Consider the following 20,917-nt stretch of genomic DNA (forward strand, 5'->3'; position numbering starts at 1 on the left):
TCTGATGAAGCAGGGGCTAGGAGGACACAGCCGTGACCTGCTCCTTGTCCCTTGCCCCAGGGGGAGCTGCTTGGGTTGGGGGGCCAGGCCCTAGAGGGGCTGGAAAGCTCCTACCGCAGACTGCACCTGGGCCCACAGCCAGGAGCCCCCAGCCCTGCTGCCCCTGCCCACAGCATGGAGCTGCTCGGCTCAGCCCCACCAGCCCCGGCTGCTCCCAGCTCACCCCCTTCCTCCGCAGCCTGCGGCTGCCTCCAGCGTTGGCCTCACCCCTGGGGTGCTGCCGTATGGAGCTGCCACCGACCCCATCCATCCCCCCTCCCTCCCCCAGATGAGGTCCAGTGATGCTGTTTTGGTTGTTTTTATTATTAAATACACTCGAGAAGGCTCATGGAGCTGAGGATGGAGCACGTCCTCCCCTGCATGGCCCAGAGCCTTCACAACAACAAAAAAGTTACATTAAAAAAAAGGTCCCTTGTCCCCACCCCCAGTCCAGACTTAGAAACAACCCCACAACTAAAGCCCCAAACAAGAAGAAAATCCCCAGGAAGGTCCCTGCAAGCAGCAGCTGCCGCCCAGCCCTGCCTGGCTGCGGGGTCCCCTCCGTCCCTTGCTGCCTGCTCCAGCCCTGGGCTGCCAGCTCCCGGGCGGGCAGCGTCCGTCCGTCAGCCCCCGCGGCTGTCTGTCCGTCTGTGCCTGTGGAGTGGCCCCTTCCAGCGGCTGTCCCCTCTTCAGCACTCAGTAAATGACCTCGTAGACCGTAGCTTTCTTGTCCCCCGAGCCAGTCACGATGAACTGGTCGTCGGTGGAGACATCGCAGCTGAGGACGGAGGAGGTTTCCTTGGACTGCAGAGAGGGGGGGGTATGAGCCACAGCCCCACAGCAAGCTCCCCCGGCCCAAGGGGGCCCTGGAGGGAATAAGCTTGGGTACGGGTCAGTTCAGAGCTTCGGGAGCCCCAGGAGCCCCCCCGCTTCCCCTGTGCAGCTGCTCTGCCCACCTGGAAGATGCTGGCGCCGTACGGGGTGCGCCAGGCGTTGAGCAGGTTGTCCTTCCCCGTGCTCACGAACCACTTCCCTGCAGGAGGGACACAAGGGGCACAGGAGCAGCGCCTCACCAAACCGCCCCGGCTGTGTTCCCACAGCTGAACCCAAGGAGGGGACAAGGTGGCAGTGTCTCAGCCCCCTAAAGGAACGACCCCAGTGTTGGAGGACACAAACTGTGTGTGTGTGGGGGGGGGGGGGGGGGGGAACAACACCATCGACCCACATCCATCACTCACAGCCCTGGGGCCACCAGAGGAGCCGGGAGCAGGCACCTACCGCAGGCGGCGAACTTGAGGGAGAGGACGCAGCTCTCGTGGAGGTGCAGCTGGTACTTGTCGGGCTTGCTCACGTGCAGGATCTCCACGTTGCTGCTCTCCATGCCCACCGCCAGCCACTCACCCGTTGGGCAGTGCCCCAGGGAGAAGATCTGGGAGCAGGGAGGTCAGGCAGGCAGGGCCCAGCCCCGCAGGGCTCATCCAGCCCCGGTCCCTACCTGGGAGCTGAAGTCGTGCTGCTGCAGCTGCCGCCCTTCCCGCAGGTCCCAGCACCGCACCGTGTTGTCCAGCCCCCCCGTCCACAGCTTGGTGCCATCATTGGAGATGTCGATGCAGCTGGCACCATCCGTGTGGCCCTGGAACTGCCTGGGAGGGGGGACACGAAGGGGGTCAGCACACACCCATCAGGGCTGCCCCCTCCTGTGGCCTGGGGGGCGCTCAGTGCCCCCTGCCCACGCAGGCGCTCACCTGACCAGCGTCTGGTTCTGCAGGTCCCACACCACGATGTTGCCGTCGCTGCAGCAGGAGAAGCAGACTTTGGCGTCGGGGCTGATGGCCAGGGCGTAGCAGGCGGGGGCGGAGGAGGTGAGCTCGGCCTTGATGCGGGGCGTGGGGGCCGCCAGGTCCCAGATGGACAGGGTGCTGGCCTCCCCCCCCACGATCAGGCTGCGGCCGTCGGGGAGCAGCTTGCAGGAGCGGATGTAGTTGTCACGGTTCTGGATGGCAAGCACAGGGACCAGCAAGGGAAGAAGGAGCCGATGGCTGCAGCATCACAGGCGTGGGGGGACCGAACCCCCTCCATGCTAGCAGGGGTGCATTCCCTCCCCTCCTCCCCCCAAAAAAAACAAAACACTTGCTGCCCCCCACATACCAAGCAGTCCAGCTGAGCCACGGCCGTCTTGGTGCCCGGCTGCCCCACGTCCCACACCTTCACGCAGCCCTTGCCCCCGGTGTAGACGTGGCGCGTGGAGTTGCTGATGGTGACGGCGCACACCACCTCGCCGTGGGCCAGGGTGTGGAGCTGCCGCGCGTGCCGGGGGATGCCAGAGCCCAGGAGGGCGTCAGGGGGGAACGGCACCGGCTGCATCTGCCCGTCGGCACTGACATGGAAGGAGTAGGCACTGCAGGGGGACAAGAGTAGTGACAAGGTGAGGCTCCAAGCACAGCTGGCACCACACTGGACCCAGGGTGCCTGGCCTATAAGCACCGTTTGAGGACGGATTTGCATGAGGAGCCGGATCAGTGGCATTTGGGCACCTAGGAATGGGTACTCCCAGGGGGCTCAGTCCCAGCAGGACACCCTGATCTCCCACCACCGCCCAGCCCGAGACCACTTACGGCTTCCCCGACGTTCCCACTTGCATTCCGGCTGCCAGCCCCGGGACGCGCATGTGTGGGTGGGGGTCGTAGCCAACCTGGAGGGGACACGGGGTGAGAGCAGCTCCCAGCCCATGGCCCCACGCCCCGCAGGGAGGGGGCTCACGCACCAGGGGGGACTGCCCGTAGCTGCCGGCTCCCACAGCGGCTGCGGCCCCGTTGAGCTGTGGGGACACGAGGTGGAGGCTGGCATAGGCGCCGGCCCCAGCCATGTCCCCGTTGACGGCCGGGTGAGCCATGCCAAAGGTGGCAGAGTAGGGGCTCTGCACTCCCAGTGGGGTCCTCAGGCCCAGGGCTGTGAGGGGAGAGGTGGCACAATGGGACGGGGCCGTGGAGCAGGGCACAGCCCCACAGGACAACGGCTCAGTGCCACTTGCGGGCGCTGCCCAGGCAGGGCTCACCCAGGGGGTCCACCGGGGCCTTGGGGGCAGCAGGGCGGAACTGCTGGGCACTGCTGGAGCCTGGGGTCGCGGCGTCGCCCTGGGACGTGGGGGTGCTGGACTTGAGGCTGGGTGTCCCTGCCTTCTCCACCTGCCAGAGCAGAGCGGGGGGGGTCACACAGGACCCTCCTCCTGCTGGAGGGAGGGCTCCTGAGGTCCCCAGCGAGCTGGTCCCTAGTGCCCAGCCCTGAACCCAGTGGTGCTGCAGGGGACATGGGATGGGGGTCCAACAGGACAGGGGTCCAACAGGGCAGGGGCCCTCCCCATCCCCCAGGCATCACCCCGCACCCCTGCGGGTTTAGGGCAGTGGGGAAGCGAGCCCAAAGGGCAGCAGCGCACGTACGTACCGTGGGCACATCCTTGCTGCGGGACGGGGACGCGCTGCTCGAGGAGGCCATGGAGGTCGGGCTGAGCGGCACAGCCTCCTTCCTCCCCAGTGGCAGCTTTTCCACCCCGTTCTCACGGGACGAGTAGGAGTGGACGCTGTGCGGGGACGAAGGGTCCTGGGCAGGGGCAGGGGAGATGAGCAGAGCGGGGACGGCCCCAGCCACGCTCCAGCAGCGAGCTGGCGGCTGGGAGCCTGGACCCAGGGGATACCACCACTGCCCCGTGTGCCCCCCTTCGCCTGTAATGTCCCCGTACCCTCACCCCGGGCAGGGGGGCAGGCAGCACCCACAGACCCGGCACCCTGTGCACTGACCTCATCGACCACCAGGTTGTCTTCGCTTTTGTCCGCGTCGCTGCCCTGAAACACACGGAAAGGTCGGAGCCAAATGGGCTGGGGCTGCCCAGGGGCCCGGGCAGCTCCTCCCGGCCTGGCGTGGGGATGCGCCGAGCCCACCAGCCCCTTCCCTGCACTCACGTAGTCTGTCACAAAGTCCTTCTCCTCCACCTTCCTCTTCTTGCTGTTGCTCAGGTACTCGGAGATGGCTCGTGCCCGCTCCCCGTTGGGCAGCGCCAGGGAGCTCTGGGCAGGGGGAGCTGTGTTAGGGGCAGGGGGGCAGCACTAGGGGCAGGGGGGCAGCACTAGGGGCAGGGGGCAGTGCTCTGCTCTCAGAGAGCCAGCACCACGCGGGGCTCCCAGCACACAGAGCCCCGGCGCAGCCTCCACACCAGCAGATGAAGGAGCAGGGACAGGGGCGCTGCTCAGGGCTCTGTGACACCGGGACAGGGACCCCCAGGGACCCCGGCACCCCCCTGGTGGGAGGGAAGCGGCTGCGAGCGACACTTACAGGCCCCGGGTCCCGCTCTGTCTCCATGGCGACGCGGCCGAGCAGCAGGACCGGGAGGGAAGCAGGGACACGGCTGTGCCGCACGGCGCCCGCTGCTCCCGCGGGTGCCGGGGCCTTTGGCCCAGCCCCGCGGCGCTGGCACCGCCGCAGCAGGGTCGAGCCTGGCTCGGCCGTCCCCGGCACCCCCGGGAGGTGCCTCTCGGCCGGGGCATCTCACACCAGCCCCCCCGGCCCCCCAAGCCCAGCAGGGCCCCCCCACCCCGGCTCCATCCCGCCGCTCACCCCGGTGCTCAGCGTCGTGGACTCCGCGGTCGTCTTTGGCGAGGAGCTGAGCCTGGGCCCCCAGCGCCCCTGAGAGCGCCAGGAGCCCCGAGGCGCTCCCAAGGCCGGCGAGGCCGGCGGGCTGCATGCCAGAGGGGTGGGGGGTCAGCGGGATGGGGGGCACGTGGTGCGAGAGGTGCTGGGTCTGGAGCTGGTGCTGGAGGGGGGTGGGAGGAGAGAGCAGAGACAAAGGGCCCGGGTCAGGACAGCGGCCAGCAGGGGTTGGGGGCTGAAGGGGGTCAGGCTCCCGGGGCATCCCCAGCCCACCAGGGGTCATCACATCCCACCTGCTGCCACCTCCCACCCTGGGACCGCGGTCCCCTGCCCCAAGACCCCCCACATATCCCTGCCACCACAGCCTCGAGGGAACGAGGGACAGGCAGGGATGGTGCCCCCCCCTCTACACCCACCCAGGGCTGCAGGACACGGCATCGCACCCACGCCCTGCCACCCCATCGCCGTATCACAGTGGTGTCTCTGGGGGCACAGCTGCACCCCCAGCCCCGTTCCCACTGACAGAGCCCCCCCAAACCACCTTGGCTGGGCCCCCCCAACTCAGCTACGGGCAGGGGGCAGGACGGGTCTGCAGCCCTGGGCCGGTGCCAGCTCAGGAGGCGCCGTCACCTGCAGGAGCCCAGCACCCTCCTGGCCAGGGGTGGGGGCAGAGGGTCAACGTACCCCGATGGCCGCGTTCAGGTCGGTCATAGTCACCTGCTTCGCACGCTCCACGGCCTGGACCACTTGCTGCTGGTGCTGGCAGGGAGAGAGGAGAGAGGAGCGAGTCGGCACTGGGCAGCCGGCCCAGCTCCCCAGGGAACTGGGAGAAGCAACCCAAGGGAGGGGGCTGCGGGGGGCTCACCCACCTCCTGAGACAGGAACGGGATGAGCTGGGCGCAGATCACGTTCAGCCGCTTCGCTATCTCCGTCTGCAAGGAGTTGTGGGGGGGGGACACCATCAGGGCAGGGGCAGGGCTGAGACGCCACCAGAGCCCCCTCCCACCAAGGGGCCCCGCTGGCTCCCCAGAGCCGAAACACCCTGAGCAGGACCAGGGAAGCTTCCTAACACCACTGCCTCGAAAAGCAGGAGCCCAGCACCCCGCACGCCCTGCCCCAAAGCCCTGGGACGGATCTGACCTCCTCCAGCCCCCAGGAAAGGCCGGGAGGCCAAGCTCTGCCGGGGCACGGTGCCCCACTGCCCACAGCCAGCGGCAGAGCAGCCCCGGCTGTCCTCCAGCCCAGCAGCAGGGCACAAAGCACAGCGGTGCTTCGTGAACCCTCATGTCTGCATTGCCAAGAGCACTGGGGACGCCCTGGTGCAGGGCTCCAGGTACGGGGCTGCCCCCAGCAGCGCCCTATCCAGAGCAGGGGGACCCCAATGGGGAGGAAGGGAGCACCGTGGGGCTGAGAGGAGAGGGCCCCACGAGGGGACCAGAAGCTGCAGGGCCCCGGTCAGACCCCAGATCTCTCAGCCAAGGACCTTGAGCACATCCAAAGCTGGGGGTGAGGGGGCTGCAGCGCTGCGCGGCCCACACAGGGACACTGAGCCCGGGACACCTTTGTGCCACCCTCCAGCACAGCCACCAACTCATTTCTGCCAGACCCACAGACAGCAGAAACAATCCAGCATCCGCCCTCACTTCCCCTTCCGAGGGAGGAAAAAAGGAGATAGAGAAGAAAGAAAGAGGAGGGGAAAAAAAAGGAAAGAAAAAAAAAAAAAGCAAGCAAGCAAGGAGATTTGGCAGCCGGCAGTTCTGGGAAGGATTTAGCTGTCTCCTGGGGCCGGCAGTGATGGATTCTCTTCCCTAATGCACTGATGGGCAGCAGCTCCTTGGGGAGAGCTGCCTCCAATTCACTCGCACTCGTTAATGTGCAATTTACTGGCACTTTAACGCTCTCAGCATGAAAAATGATCATGCTGTTTGCAGCCCCCCCAGCCACCAGCACCGTCACCTCCCCTCTGGCTGGTGGTAAGCAAGTCCAAGGCCAGGCACATTCGGGGACGTGGTTTTATAAAAAGCTACAGGCCAGTTCCACGCCAAAAACAAAACAACAATAAAAAATTAACATCTCCTGCCCATCCCTGCCTCCAGCATCCCCTGCTGAGCCTGTGGCTGCCTCAAGCACCGTGCCGTGGAGCTGGGCCATCACCCCCAGCCCCATCACCCGCAAAACAAGCCCAGAGCCAACCTGCCCCAGCCCGGGCCAGCACCAGGGGACGCGGGGCTGGGCGACGGCGGCACCGCCCGGGGACCCCCCTGCTTGTGCCAGCACAAAGGAGGCAGCCGCTTCCTGGGAGGCTGCAAGCGCTTGGCCCCGGCCATGGCGCTTCACCAGGCTGGGGGAATGGAGGGCAGGGGGGCACCAGACCCCCCCCGGGGCTCTGACCCCGGCAGCTCCAATGCAGCCCTGCCCCGTGTGATGGCAGAGCGCAGCGGTGTGGGGCCTCCTCACGGCCACGGCCAGCAGCGGGCGGGCAGCCAGCGGCACCGGGGCGAGCATAAACCCAGCCAGGGGATGCCGGCAGGAGGGGAGGACACGGCCGCAGACAGACCCGTGGTGCTCAGGAGATGCCCTCAGTGGGGCCGGCAGCACGGGGCGTGTGAGTGCCCGGCACAGCCCCAGCACCCGCGGGAACGGCCCCAGCACCATGCTGGGGGCCAGGGGCTGACACCCCCGTGCCAGAGCTGGCTCCCACGCAACAGTTGGCTGGAGCACGGGGCCGGGCAGGGAGGGGGCCGGCGGGAGCACGCCTCATCAGGCTCCTCCGCAGCCTTTTTAAAAATAGATGAGAAGAAGCCTTCTGCCTCTGAGCCCAGGAGCAGCTGGTGGCCCAGAGCACGGCTCCGCGAGAGGGGGGGAGGCAGCGAGGGGACGCAGCGAGGGGACGCGTGGCTCCCAGCCCTCCCCCCGCAGGGCACTCCTCAACCCCTGAGGACAACCGGGCACACGAAGGCAGCGAGCAGAGCTCGTCTCCCTGGCACCAAGCCTACCTGTTTGTGCATCTCGATGTTCAGGCCGTAGGACATCTCGTAGTACTGCCAGGAGAGAAGGCAGCGTCAGCGGGCTCGGGGATGGCAAGTCCTCTCCGACGCTGGTGCACGAGCTCAGCCCGACGCCACCGGCGCTGCCGGGCTCCCCAGGGGACCCGCACGGAGGTGGCTTTCGCCTCCCCCTTCCCAAGCTGCTGCAGCTCAAACACCATGGCTTGTTTGGGGGCCAAAGACGGTGCTTTGGAAGCAGGAAGCAGGGCACGGGGCCTGGCCCCACAGCCCAAATACGCGGGGGAGCCGAGGCATCGCGGTGCTGCGCGTCCTTTGATGGCTCAGAGGAGAAACCCCCCAGCAGCCTCGCTCCTTTCAGGTGGAAATCACTAACCATGACATAATGACGCTGGATTTCTGTTTTTTCTGTTGCCAGCTTTTCACATTCTAACTTCAAGCTGTAAAAATAAAGAGAGAGGAGGGAGTGAGCCCCTCTGCGCCCCTCCACCAGGCAAAGGCTCCCGGGCCAGCCATGGCAGAGCCCTCCCCGCACACCGCGTGCTTCAATCTCCTGCTCGCAGGTTGAGCCCCTTCTCCCAGAACAGGCCAAGAAAACCACCTGATGGGGGGTAGGGAAGAGGCTGAGGAGGAAGAGGCGGTGGGCAGTGAGGGGATCCATGTGTCAGGCAACAACCCACAGGGAGCGTTAGTCCCCCTCCCCAGCATCTGCTTCCCAAATGGAGCGAACTACAAAGCCGAGCTGCGTTTCAACCCTTGCTCCAACCGGCTCTGCGGGGAGGGGGCGGCAATCCCGCCCGGCAGCAAGGGGAGCAGAGGGACTGGGGCTCCGCTACACGACAGCTCTGGCATAGCCCAGGAGCCATCTGAGCACCCCCAACCAGCACCACCCCCAGGGCTTTTGGCAGGAGGAGGCCGGCAAGCACAAGCTTCCCCCTCACACAGCATCTTCTCCAGCTACCGCGGCGCTGCCTGGCACAACGGCCCCACGGATGCAGGGAGCCTCCCACTGCCTCCTGCCAGCGCCCAGTGCCGCGGGGAACTGCTGCCTGCCAGCTCCGGGTGAGTGCCCAGTGCCGTGCTGGCACACAGGCTCTGGCAGCTCTCACCTGTGGTATTGGTTCTGCAGGAACTGGAATTCCTCCTTGATGCGGTCCAAGGTCTCGGGGTACGTCAGCTTCAGGGACTGTGGGGTGGCAGGGATGGCGCCGGTAGTGACAGCGGTGCCTGATGCAGCGGAGGGTGCCTGGAGATGGGCCTGGGCACAGGAGGGCACGGCTGGGGTCACAGCTGCTGGCCCGAGCGCCTGGCAGGGCTGGGACTGGGCCAGCACCCCCCGGGCTCACGAGCCCCGAGGGTCCCCACACCCTAGGGAAGGGGCTGCCGGCATAGCGGGGATGGTGGCCCACGCAGGAGGAGGCAGGAGGTATTTCAGCAAAAAGGGGGCACGGCCGGCCACGAAGGGCAATGGCCTTCCACCTGTCCAGTAACGGTTTGGTCACTGGGCCACGAGAGGAGAATTAACAACCGGTGGGATGGGAGGTGTGACCGGGGCGAAGCTCCTGGCCTGCTCCCACCCCTGCCCTGGGCCAGCAGCAGGGCGCGGGGGCCCTGGGGACCGGGCACTGCCCAGCCCCAGTCGCTTCCCATCCGAGTGCCCCACGTCCAGCCCCAGCCAGCCCCGAGCGCGCAGCGAAGCCAAACTCTGGGGCGTGGACACAGGCCCTGGAGGGATGAGGGCCGCAAGCACCCCGGGCACCCCACCACAGGGACAGGCACCGGGCGTGGGCAGGGGGCAGCCCGTGGGGTCCCGGCTCCGGAGCGGGCCCGGGGCCAGGCGCGTGGCGAGGGGACGAGGCCGGGGCCACCCGCTCACCGGGGGCCGGTTTTGAGGGAACATCGTTGGCACCGGCTGGGCCCGGGGTCCCTTCCGCCGCTCTGCACCGCGGGTGCGGGCTCAGGCCCGGGGACGTTTTCCAGCTCCGGCTCCGGCCCTGGGGGAAGGAAGACACCGGGAAATGACCCCGCGGGGGCGCCGAGCCCGAGCCCCGGCCCCGCCGCGCCCCCGGCACCGGCACCCGGCCCCCGCCCCGCCGGCCCCGGCCGCGCCGCGCCCCCCGCCCGCATCCCCGCGGGGACCGGGGGGCCCCCGGCTCCTCCCGGGCGCCCCCGCCCGCCGAGCGCCCCTCGCCCCCCCGCGCCGCCCCCGGCCCCGCCGCCCCCCGCGCCGCGCAGACAATGGCCCCGCCGCAGGTACGGCCGCGGGGAGGGCCCGGCCGCGCCGCCGCCCAGCCCCGAGCGGGGCCGGAGCGCAGCCGGCGGGGGCGCGGGGGGCGGGCACGGAGCGGCCCGGCCCGGCCCGGCGGAGACCGAACCGGAGCGGGACGGGGCGGGACGGGACGGGGCGGACCGGGCCGGGACTCACCGCGCTGCTGGCCCCGGTCCCGGTCCCGGCCGCGCGCCCCTGCGGCGGGGCGGGGCCGGGCCGAACCGAACCGAACCGGGCCGGGCTGAGCCGAACCGGGCCGGGCCCCGGCCCCCTCCCCGCCCGCCGCGGCAGCCGCTCTGCGGAGCGCGATCAATGAACGGGCGCCAGCTCCACGTGGGGCCTGGCCCGTGCGGGCGCTCGCCGAGGCGGCCGGCCAATGGGAGCGCCGCGGGAGCGGCCCGCCCCCACGTGGGGCCCGCCGAGCCGCCTTCCTATTGGGCGCCCGGGCCCGGCCGCCAGGAGAATGTGTCAATCAGCGGGAGAGAGGAGACACGGCGCGGGCGGGGGAGCGGCGCTTAACCCCTGCGGTGCCGGGCGGGCGGCGGCGGGGGCAGCGGGCACCGGGGGGCGCCGGGGGGCACCGGGGCCTCGGCGTCCGCGCCCGGGGGTGGTGGCAGCCCCCGGGCCGCCCCCCGCAGGCCCGGTGCAACTGCCCGGCCGTGGGACCCCCCCGGCCCGCGGAGGGCACGGCCCCGGGCCGGGCCGCAGGGGAGGCCCCGGGAGCGGCCCCGCCGTTCCCCCGCCGCGGCCGGGCCGGGCCGGGCCGCGCTCCCCGGGCTTCCACCGCAGGCTCTGCCCCGGCCTCCGCCCGTTCCTGCCCGGCGGTCGGGGCTTTATCTGCTGAACGCCCCGCCGGCCCGAGCGGCCCCCCCGCGCCCCCGACACCTTTCTTGATCCCGAGCCGGAAAAACCCAAACCCCCCCCGCAGCACCGGGCACGGCTTGGGCAGGGCCCCCCGAGCCCCTCCTCGGTCCCCCCCCGCAGCCCCCGGCTTTCCCTCGGGGTCTCTCTGGCGGTTTTCTCCTTTCGGGGAGCTCGGCGCCTTCTGCCCCTGCTGAACCTCGAGGTGAGAGCGGGCCCGGCCTCCCTGCACCGCAGCTCCGTCCCCTCGCTCCCACCGCCACGGCAGGAAGCAAAGCAAAGCAAAGCAAGGCGCTGCGCAGCCCCTTTCCTTCACTCAGATGATGTTTGTCCAGGGAGATGTTGGCTCTGGCCATCCAGAAGGGAAGCTCCCTCCTGCAGCGCTACAATTTGCTGTTAAATGCACCCCTGGCATCAGCAGCGCGTCCGTCCTGTGCCCAGGGGTGGCCACGTGCAAGCGATGGCATCTGCAGCTTGCCTGCTGCGGGGCCAGCACCAGGCTTTGCGCCTACAACAGGAGGGAAAACCACTCGACAGAAAGCAAATCATCCCCACGGGGCCGTGCAGCCACCCCTCCGTGCACATACACAGGCATGGAGCAGTCAGGAAACAAATGTGGTGATGGAGAAGAAAAGCAACAGCCGAAATGTCACCGTTTGATCTGATTTTCTCCTTTCCCTGTTTACTTGCAGCCATTTTGCTCCTCTGGACCAGCCCCATGATCCCCGAGAACCCCGCTGGGGAGGAGCTGGCGTGATTTCCCCCCTGCCTCGGTTCCCCAACACCACCAGACCCCGACGCACGGCTGTCCGCACCGGTTCATGTGTGGCAGGGAGTGCAGACGGGAACGAGAGCCTGTCCTCGGGGATGGCAGCGTGCCCCAGGCAGGCCCTGGTGGAACACAGCGATAATAATGATCTCAGCAAAACCACTGAAACACAGCGACCGCGCCGAGGCCACCCTGCACGTGCCTGTGGGGCATCAGGGAGCCCTGGGAGCGATCCCGTGCCAGCCCCTCGGGCAGCAAGTGGGGATCGGCAGCACGAGCCCATCCTGCCGGTGCTGTGGGGCTGGGGCTGGGCAGCTCCCGCTGCCCATGTCCATGCCCTCACATGGGGACCTCTGTGCCCTGCTCCATCTGGGTGAGGCAGGGAAGGAGACATCCCCTGCTGGGGCTGGAAGGGGCTGGGGCTGCCCCCATTCTCCCCACAGCCTGCCTTGGCCCTGCACAGAAGACCCCCTGCTCTGCTGAGGGTGCTGGCTAGGGCTGGAGGGTGGCACAAGAGCGGACTCCCAGCCCATATTATATTTTAAAATGTAATAACAGCACGGTGTCTATTTTCGTAGATGGAACAGATCATTTCTGGAAGAAGGCCATAAATCTCAAAGGGAGGGGAAATAATTTGGCCAAGGTCATGTTAAGGCAGCACCAGTGTTAAAGGGAAAAATATTAAAATAACAACAAAAAAAAGCAGCTGAGGGCTTGGAGTGCTGTGCCATTTTGCCCCCAAGCCCCTTCCCCAGTCTGGGAACCCAGTCCCCTCTGCCCCGTCGCTTCCCAGCAGCACCCCCAGAGCAGAGGGAGCTGGGACGGGAGGGGCTGCCTGGGAGAGCCCCAGGGACCCCAGAGAATGGCCCCAGGCAGGGGCCTGGTGCCTGCACCCTCAGCGCAGCCCAGAGTCAGTGCAGGGCATTGATGGAGGGAAGTGCCACAGGCCCGGCCGTGTCCTGCAGGGAGGGGGGGCGCTGGCAGCCCCCCAGTGACCTTCAGAGCACCCGGGCTGGGCAGTGCTGTCGCTGCCTCCCACCCATGCTGAGAGGTGGAAAGGGGGCAAGAGGCAGGCGCTTGAGGGGCGATGGGGTACGGCAGTGCCGAGGCGGGGGCTGCTCGTTTATCTGAGGCTCTGGAGCTGGTCCCAGCCAGCTGCGGGGCAGAGAGGTGTGGGGATGGGGAGAGCCCTGCCAAGGGGCCCCGCATCCTGGGGATCTCCTGGAGCACCCCTCGGGTGGGTGCGAGCACCACCTCCTGCAGCCAGCCAAGGGCCCCGGCCACAGCCGACGGGAACGCTGCCGAGCGGGCACGAGGCCGGAACCCCCCGAGGCCCCCCCCGAGACCCCCCCCCGAGGCCTCGCTGTGCTCCCGATGCTTCCGCCGGGCTCAGCCCCGGCAGGTGCCGTCCCCGAGCGCCGCTCGCCCCCCCCTCGGCTGCTCCCGGGACTCCGCTGCTGCCCTCCCCGCGCCACAGCGGCCGGGGCCGCCGGCTGGAGCCCCCCCGCGGAGCTGCGCCCCCCCCGCTTCCTCCCCCGGCTGCTTCCCGTCCCCCCCCCCCCTTTGCATCGCCGTCCAAGCAGCCTTTGTGGCTCCGAGCGGTGTTTCCAGGGTGCGGGGGGCTCGGGGGTGGGGGAGCTCAGGGGGGAGGGGGGGCAGCGCGGCCCCCGGCAGCCGCGGGCACGGCCCCGGGCGGGCGCCGGGGGAGCAGCGGCTCCGGGCGGCCCCGGCGCGGCTCCGCCGGGCTCTTGCTGCCCTCTGCCGCCCGCAGCCGCTCCCGGCCGGGGCCTGCCGGGGGTGGGGGGCGGGATGGCGGCGGCCCCCAGCCGCAGGGCGCTCCCCGGGGCCTCGCCCAAGCACCGGCCGCTCACCGCCGGGCCCCCGCAGCCCCCCAGGGGCGCCCTGGGCAGCTCGGGGGGGCTCTGCCCAGCTCTGCCCCCGCGGCTGCCCCCAGGCGGGGAGCTGTCACCGCCGGTGCCCGAAGGGACAGCCCCGCACCTTCGCGTCTCGGTCACCTCCCGGCGTCCCCCCGAGCAGCGACCACCTCGTACCTCCCCCCCCCGCCGCGCACACACGCCGCAGGCTCATCTGCTGGCAGCCTCCTCCTTGTGGCTGCCGGCCAGGGAAGGGGATGTTTAGGGGATGAGTAACATCCTTCCTGGCAAGGCTTCTGCCCGCTCCTGGAAGCGTGCTGGGGGCACCGGGAAGCTCAGCCCCTTTGCCTGCCCCTTACCCCAGTCAGCCAGGGAAAGATGCCAAGAGCAGGAGGCAGCCTGGGGCTGGGGCCAGGGCAAAGGGACGCAGATGGAGCCCATTTGCACCATGGAAGGGGCGGAGGAGTCGCAGGTGCCAGGGAGAGGGGAGAGAGGATGCAGCGTGGCAAGGCAGGAGGCACAGGTTGGGGGAGGCAGCCCAGGCTCCCCCCAGAGCAGGGCTGGAAGCCAGAGCCTGGCTCAGCGCTGCCAGAAACGGCTTATTTTGGAAAGGAGGCGTCTTGGCTGAGCGTACAGTGCGTGGAGCTGCTGACGCTGGGGAACAGGACAGCTCTCGGGGAGCAGCCACTGCTCGCAGGCCGATGCTATTCATCTTCAGCCTGGGGCTGAACCTGACCCAGCAGCACCAGGACCAGATCCCTAACTCCTGAGTCACTGCTGTAGAGGGGTTTGGATGCCCCAGCACGATGCCCAGGGCCACAGCTCACCCTTCCCAAAGCCTGAATGTGAAACAGGCTGGTACCAAGCAGGGAGCCCAGAGCTCTCGCCAGCACAGGGCCGGGTACGACACCAAGCCTTGAGCGGGGAAACTGAGGCACACAAGCTGCTGGGAGCCTTTCACCCCACCCACCAGACTCTGCCCCTCCCCAGCTCCGAGGCCAGCACAGGTTTTGCAGCAGCAGCCAGATCTGCTCCATCCCCAGGCCCAAGGAGCCCCTGCGGGGACAGTGCCCCCCAGCAGCCCCACCGCCTCCTGAGCCGGGGGGCACGGGGGGGCAGGCAGGGGCCGGCAGCAGCCTTGTGGCCCCTCACTGTGCCCAGACGTGGCTCGGGAGCTCCTTCTGTCCTCAGGCTGCCAGAGGCTTGGGACGCACTGAGCCAGGCCCAGGGACAGGCAGCATGGGGACGGAGCAGCCGAGCTGCGGGTGCCCCAGCCCAGCCCCGCCGCACACTGCAGCGTTGTGGCCCAGCTGGTTTTTCCAGAGCTGTATCCAAGGGGTGAAATCAGATCTCAAGGGAAGGGAGCAGGCACGTTCCTGGCTGCGCAGAGGAGCTGTCGAGGCAACGCCAGGAGCTGAGGCAGTCGCTGAGCACCACGGCCCCGGCCCCGGCTGCTGCCCTGGGAGCCCCCATGGAGCCCCCACCCAGGGCAGCGATCCCACGACCCCACGGCCTGGGCTGTGCCTTGCTGCCCCGACTCCTTTGTTTGCAGACTGCAGCAGAGATGCCCTGCCCTCGGGCCCTGGCAGTTCCGCTGCATTGTTTTGTGCCATCAGATACGGAGGGAGCAGCCCCAGAGGACTGGGACAGGAACAGGAACGCTGCTGGGGGTAGGACAACTCTCCCAGGGAAGGAAGAGCAGCGCGAAGCAAGGAAGTTTCCCCCACCCAGGGAAGGTGTTTTTTGGTCAGGGCTTGTCTAGACTTGGAGCAACCGCTGCGTAAGCACATTGAGAGCACGCAGCAAGCCCAGGGCGCACATGGCCCCCACTGTGCCCAGCCAGAAGGGACCTGGCTGCACTAACCGGGGATGGAGCTGGTGGTCTCAGGGGGGGCCCTGGGTCCTCCTGGGCCCTGACCACCACTCCTGGGTACAGCAAAGAGCCTGATATGTGCCCAGGCAAAGGGGCCACTGGGCTTCCCTGTGCCACGAGAGCCACAGCTCCCCTTGCCCCACACCAAGCATGAGCCCCATCCCCGTCCCGCACACCCCGGCTTCCACAACAGAGCAGCCCCCAGAGCTGGAGCTGCCGCCTTCCCCCGCCGCACTCCTTCAGCAGCAGCAGGACGCAGGCAGCTCCGAGCCTCCCTTGGCTCCAGCACCCGCAGCCAAGGGAGCTGCAGGCACACAGCGTCACTTTTTCCAAGAGGCTCCATCCACCTTCCCTTCCCCCTGCCGCAGCGCTGGGAAGCACAGAGGCTCCTCTAGGGTCAGGGCAGCGTGGGGCTGGGAGCCACACAGCCACACACAGCAGCCCCAGCCCCCCCCCCAGGCCCAGGACAGGCAGGCAGCATGGGCCCCAGCCCCAGGGCTTCCCCCATCCTGGCACCCTGCTCCTCGCCTCAGCCAGGCCTCGCACAAAGCTCAGGCCCCACACCAGACCCGTGTTGCAGCCCCCAGGTCTTCTACCTCCCGAGAAGCACCTGAGGGTGCTCCTCTGCCCCACTGCCTCTTGGAGGGAGGGGTGGCAGGAGAACAATTCCCCCCCCCTCCCCCAGCAATGTTTTCAACACCTTGACAGGTCCCCCAGCAATCGCTCCAGCTCCATCAGAACACGGCTGCTTCAGTCGGTCCCTGCTGTCCCGTCAATCCCCACTTGAGCCCTGTGTCCCAGCACAACCCCCAGGGGCTCCTCAGCACCCCCCACCCCCACCCCGTGCACAGCAGACACCCCCTGCCGAGGGGCCCTTTGAAGAGGAAGCCCTGAACTCTTCAGCCCATCCACTCCAAGGCCAGAAGCATCCATGGAGCAAGAGAACAGGCCCAAGACAGACATTTTTTAAGGATGATCTAATTTAAAAAACACATTTTTACAAAAACATCATCATGGAAATGCATGTAGTTTAACAAGAGGCCCACAGCTCCAGTGCCAGCTGTAGATCGGAGATGGGGCTGGGATGTGGCCCCCTTCTCACCTTCCCAGGGAGGTAGGAGCCCTGTGCCCAGCTCCACATCCCTCTCCCTCCCCCCCTTTACCACAGAAGATTTCTCCCCTTCCCCCTACCCCCTAAAGGATCAGCTGAAGCTGCAGCAGACAAAGGGTCAGGAGCAGCCCTGCACCCCGAGCCAGGCGCAAGCAGGCGGGCAAGGAGCAGCCTGGGCACCCCGGCCGCTGGCAGCCAGCAGCACTTTTAAAGGTAATCAGGGAGCAGAAGGGCTCTGGCTTGCTCCAATCCTTTCAAAAAAGGCAGTGCAAGCCCAGCAGCTGTCCTCCTCCCCTTGTGCTCATGAGGATTTGTGCTCATAAGGCGGTGTAATTTGACAGGGACAACACGCGTGCAGCACCAGGCAGCCTCAGATGCCCGACGAGTTCGCTCGCTGCTGTTTGCTGGCCCCAAATCCACCCCCCGTGCCGCCCTCCCTCCCCGCCACGCAGCGGGCTGGGAAAGGGGCTGCAGAGCGTGACTCAGGCCGGTGGGACCAGGGCCCCCCCTCCCCACGCTCCCCAGCCCTGCACAGCCCCGGCTTTGCCGTGTGCCGGAGCCGCGGCACAGCTGGGAGCGGGGCTGGGCAGGGCTGGCGGCAGCGAGGAGCCCGCAGGGAGCACGAGGCGCACGGTCCCCCCCCGGCTGAGGCACGGGGCAGCGTCGGCAGTCTGGGGCGCGTGGCCCGCGCGCAGCTCAGGGGGTGCCCCGGTAGCTGTAGTGATTGTGCTCCAAGTCGCTCCTGGTCAGTGGCAGGCTGGGCCTGCGCTCCGGGTCCTGCCTGTCGCATGGCAGGGGCGGCCGGTGCTTGAAGAAGTCAGAGACGTAGCGGACCTGGAAGAGCCGGACAGGGCTGGGGCTTGGGGGCTGCTCCCACACCCCTGTAGGGTGGCGGCCGCCCAGCTCCCCCCACAGCCCCGGGCCCTGGCACCAGCCTCGTGGGGTCCTGCCAGGGCTGCGCGCCCCAAGGCGGGGACACCGCCCCCGTGGGCAGAGGGGAGGGGGATGCTTACAATGAGGACGGCGATGAGAGCGCCCTGGAGCAGCCCTGCCAGCACGTCGCTCCAGTGGTGCTTGTAGTCAGAGACCCTGGTGTAGCCCACGTAGATGGCGAAGGCGATGAGGAAGAACTGGATGGTGGGGCGCAGCAGCCGGGCCCACTTCCCCACCAGCCGTGCCTGCACGTAGAGCTGGGGGGGCGCAGAGCCGTCACCCAGAGCGGGGGCAGCGCCCTGGGGCCCTCCCTCCCCACAGCACCACACTTACCGCCAGGAACATCATGCAGTACATCCCGAAGGAGGAGTGCCCGGAATAGAAGGACAGCCTGGGGGCCGACGGGAGGGGTCAGGCCAAGGGAGGGGGCCGCCAGCCCCCTGCCAGCTCCCTGCCCTGCGGCCCCTCTGGGGCAGCTGCGAGCCCAGGGACCCAGGGACATGTGGCTTGGCCCCACAGCTCACCTGGACTCGGTGACGTCCCTGCCCTCCCCCCGGCAAATGTTCTCCAGCTGCACATAGGTGGAGCAGTTCACCCTGGACCAGTCGGGATTGCAGACAGCCAGGAAGTTGGGCCGCAGGCGGCCGATCATGTACTTGGCCAGGTCGGTGAGGGACTGGCTGATGGCCCCCCCGAAGAGGAAGGTCCCCACCACCTTGTAGAGGGCAGCCAGGTAGTTGTTGAACTCCGACTTGGAGTAGAGGCGCTCCGTGTAGACCAGGTATGCCTCCCCTGATGAGATCTGCAGAGAGCAAGGGCCGAAGGGTGAGGGTCCCAGTTCCAGGGCCATGGGATTCTCTGGCAGGCTGCAGCAGAGGAGCCCCCAGCACTCTCCCAGGGCCTGCCCTCACCCCTCAGGATCCCAGCCCCACGAGCCAGGGGGCTCATCCCCTCAGGGGAACGCCCAGCCCTTTGGCCAGAGGGCCCTGCAGCCCTGCCGGGGGCCTGGAGGGGAGCACGGCGCTTCCTTACAATGAGGACGGTGCAGGTGATGGTGACCCCAGCCATGAGGCCATGAGTGATGGTGTCCGCCTTGTAGGGGTAGCGGATGGAGTCATCATTGCAGTAGAAGCCCCGTTTGTACGGGGAGTTCACCAGCGTCAGGATGACGAAGGGCAGAGATGCTGCAAGGCAGAGAGAAGGAGAGGCCTGGGGTACCTGCGCCTGCAGGCTCCACGCAGGTACCCAGCACATACGGCGTCCCCATCCCACATCCCCCCAGTTCCTGCTCCCCACTGCTGGGGAAGGATCCTGCACCTAGGGCAGCACGCTGGCCCTGCTGCTGATAGGGTGCTATCAGAGCTCGCAGCTGCCTGCAGCACCCAGATACCGCAGCCGATGGCTGCTCTCAGGCACCCCCAGAGCTCCTCCCTGGGCTGCAGACCCAGGGCTGATGATGCACCCACTCCTCACATTCCCTGGGATGTTTCAGCCAAGGAGGTCAGAGCTTCTTAGGGTTAACGAGCACAGGTGTCTTGCAAACCTGTTTTCCACCAGGGAAAGTGCCTTCAGGCCCTCGATGGTCCAGGCAGGACCCTCACGAGGCATGGGCAGAGCCAGAGCCTGGAAGGCGCAGCCCAGCTGGTGGGGGACCCAGCCCCTGCCCACGCTCTCCCTTCCCACAGCCCTGCTCTTGGCGGCCTCTCCCCGCCTCCCGGCAGGGCTCTGCACCGGTGCTGAGACTGGCTGGCTCAGTCCAGCTGAGGAGGCTTTTCCACCCTGTGCACGCCAGCCCTGGCCATGGGCATCTTCAAGCTCTTCCTCTGCACATCCCAGCAACCAAGAGGGGATTCAGGGGCGGTCTCAGCCCCCTGCCACAGCCCTCACCGGCAGCCGACCTCCTGCCCTCGGGGTCACTCGCTGCAGCAGCGCCCGGCCGGGTGCGATGCTCTCCCTGCGGGGACCGGGTGCAGAAAGCCCCTTCCTCCCTGGCCCTGACGTCCACCTTAAGCCTGGGCTTCTTTCCCGGTTCCGCCTTCATAAAGCGATTTCCGCCTGCCCATTGTTTACCCGTCTCCAGGGAAAAGCCCCCACCTTTGTCCCCGGCGGGCACCTTCCCCGCAGCGCTGCGCCACGGGGGTCCCTGTGTGCCCTGGGCCCGCCACCTCGGGCTCATCCGAGTGCACAGAATCCCCCTGCTGCTTCCAGGCCTCCAAATCCACCGTCTCCACGCTCTCCTCAGGCAGAAGCAAAAGCAGCCAAAAAAAAGCTGCGCAAAAGCCAGGCCAAGCCGTAACCGCTGCCGCCCGGCGGAGGAGCCAGGTGCCCGGTGCTTTCAGACGCCTCTGCGAGCGCTTCAAACGTTCGTTTGCTGCTCAGATTAGCTGCCGCTTCTCTTTTTGGATAATTTCAACCCCCGAAAAAGCTCCCCTAAAAATAAAAGGCACCCGCGCACGAGAGAAAAGAGACTCAAACAACAACAGGATCCTGCCCCTCTCCACCGGTGCTTAGAGAGCCCAAGAAAGCAATTCCCCGGTGCAGGAGGCCGAAATTACGACCCGGGCCTTTATTTTTAGCCCATCCGTCTCAATTAGGCGCTTGCCAGCGTCGGTTTTAGAAACGGGCGGAGGCTGCCCGGGAGGAGGCACCGGCAGCGCCCGGCGGGACGGGGCAGCGCGGCGGGGGCTCCGCCGCCCCCCCCGGGACCGGCACCGGCTCCAGCTGCCCCGCGGCCGCCGTCGGACGGCGCTCGGGCTCTGGCAGCCCCCGGCAGCGGGCGCAGCTCGGGGGCTCCGCGGGGCAGGGACCGGGCGCCGAGGGGGCGGGCGGCCGCCGCGGCCCCGGGCCGGCCCCACCGGAGCTTCTCGGGACCGTCCCGGGCGGCGAAGCGGCGAGGGCGAGGCCGATCGCTTCCTCGTCAGGGCAGCGAGCGCCGGCCGCCGTGCCCGCAGTGCGGGGCCAAAGGCCGCCGGGGCCGGGCAGGTGCTCCCCGGGCTGCCCCGGAGCCCGGCCCCCGGGGCCGCCGCAGCACCGCGGGTGGGCGCCGAAAGGGCCCGGGCCCCCCACACCCCCCCACACCCCCGACGCAGCCCCGACGGGCGGGGAGGGGAGGACGCGGCCGCTCCGGTCCCGAGCCCAGCCCCGGGCGGCGCCGCGGGGCCCTTACCGACCACCACGCAGAGCACGTCGAGCGCCACGAAGACCTTCCTGCGCTCCATGACGGTGCCCGGTCGGTGGCGGCCCCGCGGCCCGGCCCCGCGCCTCACATGGCCCGGAACGGCGCGGGCCCGGCCGGGAGGTAAAGTCCGGGCGGCCGGGACGGGGCGGCTCCGGGGCGGGACCGGGCGGCCCCCGCCCGCGGGCTGGGGGCGGGACGGCGGGGCCGGGGGCGCGGGGCGGGGAGCGGGGCCGGGCGCAGGTACGGGGCGCGGGGGGGGGGGGATCCCCGCGGCCGCCTCCGGGCCCCCGGGCGGGGGTCGCCCCCCGGCCCCGTCCGAGGGAGGGGGGCAGGAGCGAGGCCTCACGCGGGAGCGGCGCGCGTC

General features: G+C 68.4%; 2 protein-coding genes across 4 annotated transcripts; both read right to left on the bottom strand.

The window, feature by feature from the left end:
- Nucleotides 1-342: 342 nt before the first annotated feature.
- Nucleotides 343-10,261, bottom strand: LOC101804149 (transducin-like enhancer protein 1). 3 transcript variants are annotated; one of them, XM_027472553.3, is made up of 21 exons: nt 10,111-10,260; nt 9,562-9,679; nt 8,795-8,943; nt 8,062-8,125; nt 7,677-7,721; nt 5,550-5,612; nt 5,398-5,439; nt 4,648-4,843; nt 4,366-4,382; nt 3,996-4,100; nt 3,834-3,878; nt 3,481-3,636; nt 3,095-3,224; nt 2,804-2,988; nt 2,655-2,731; nt 2,188-2,437; nt 1,785-2,032; nt 1,535-1,682; nt 1,318-1,468; nt 996-1,072; nt 343-843 (listed from the first exon to the last, which is right to left on the bottom strand). In XM_027472553.3, exons 2-21 carry the CDS (start codon nt 9,583-9,585, stop codon nt 736-738), a joined length of 2,280 nt encoding a protein of 759 aa, XP_027328354.3. In that variant the 5' UTR covers nt 9,586-9,679; nt 10,111-10,260; the 3' UTR covers nt 343-735. The 3 variants fall into 3 exon arrangements, with proteins under 3 accessions (XP_027328354.3, XP_027328353.3, XP_071885221.1); XM_027472552.3 differs by having other exon boundaries at nt 5,365-5,439; XM_072029120.1 differs by lacking the exons at nt 2,804-2,988; nt 3,095-3,224 and having other exon boundaries at nt 5,365-5,439; nt 10,111-10,261.
- Nucleotides 10,262-16,342: 6,081 nt separating this feature from the next.
- Nucleotides 16,343-20,719, bottom strand: PLPP2 (phospholipid phosphatase 2). Its single transcript, XM_027472574.3, has 6 exons — nt 20,542-20,719; nt 18,408-18,559; nt 17,900-18,177; nt 17,709-17,766; nt 17,456-17,632; nt 16,343-17,276 (listed from the first exon to the last, which is right to left on the bottom strand). Exons 1-6 carry the CDS (start codon nt 20,591-20,593, stop codon nt 17,139-17,141), a joined length of 855 nt encoding a protein of 284 aa, XP_027328375.1. The 5' UTR covers nt 20,594-20,719; the 3' UTR covers nt 16,343-17,138.
- Nucleotides 20,720-20,917: the final 198 nt, after the last annotated feature.

This window comes from Anas platyrhynchos, chromosome 29 (genome assembly GCF_047663525.1).
Source record: "Anas platyrhynchos isolate ZD024472 breed Pekin duck chromosome 29, IASCAAS_PekinDuck_T2T, whole genome shotgun sequence".
NCBI classification, from domain to species: domain Eukaryota; kingdom Metazoa; phylum Chordata; class Aves; order Anseriformes; family Anatidae; genus Anas; species Anas platyrhynchos.

What these genes read in the sequence shown, in the direction of transcription:
- PLPP2 (XM_027472574.3), bottom strand. Translation starts at nt 20,593, where the DNA reads ATGGAGCGCAGGAAGGTCTTCGTGGCGCTCGACGTGCTCTGCGTGGTG. An exon ending in AGGGACGTCACCGAGTCCAG is followed by an intron (nt 17,767 to 17,899) that starts GTGAGCTGTGGG and finishes GTCGGCCCCCAG; the next exon opens with GCTGTCCTTCTATTCCGGGC. An exon ending in ACTGCATGATGTTCCTGGCG is followed by an intron (nt 17,633 to 17,708) that starts GTAAGTGTGGTG and finishes GCGCCCCCCCAG; the next exon opens with CTCTACGTGCAGGCACGGCT.
- LOC101804149 (XM_027472552.3), bottom strand. Translation starts at nt 9,585, where the DNA reads ATGTTCCCTCAAAACCGGCCCCCG. An exon ending in TCCCTCAAAACCGGCCCCCG is followed by an intron (nt 8,944 to 9,561) that starts GTGAGCGGGTGG and finishes TCCTGTGCCCAG; the next exon opens with GCCCATCTCCAGGCACCCTC. An exon ending in TCCAGCGTCATTATGTCATG is followed by an intron (nt 7,722 to 8,061) that starts GTTAGTGATTTC and finishes CTCTCCTGGCAG; the next exon opens with TACTACGAGATGTCCTACGG.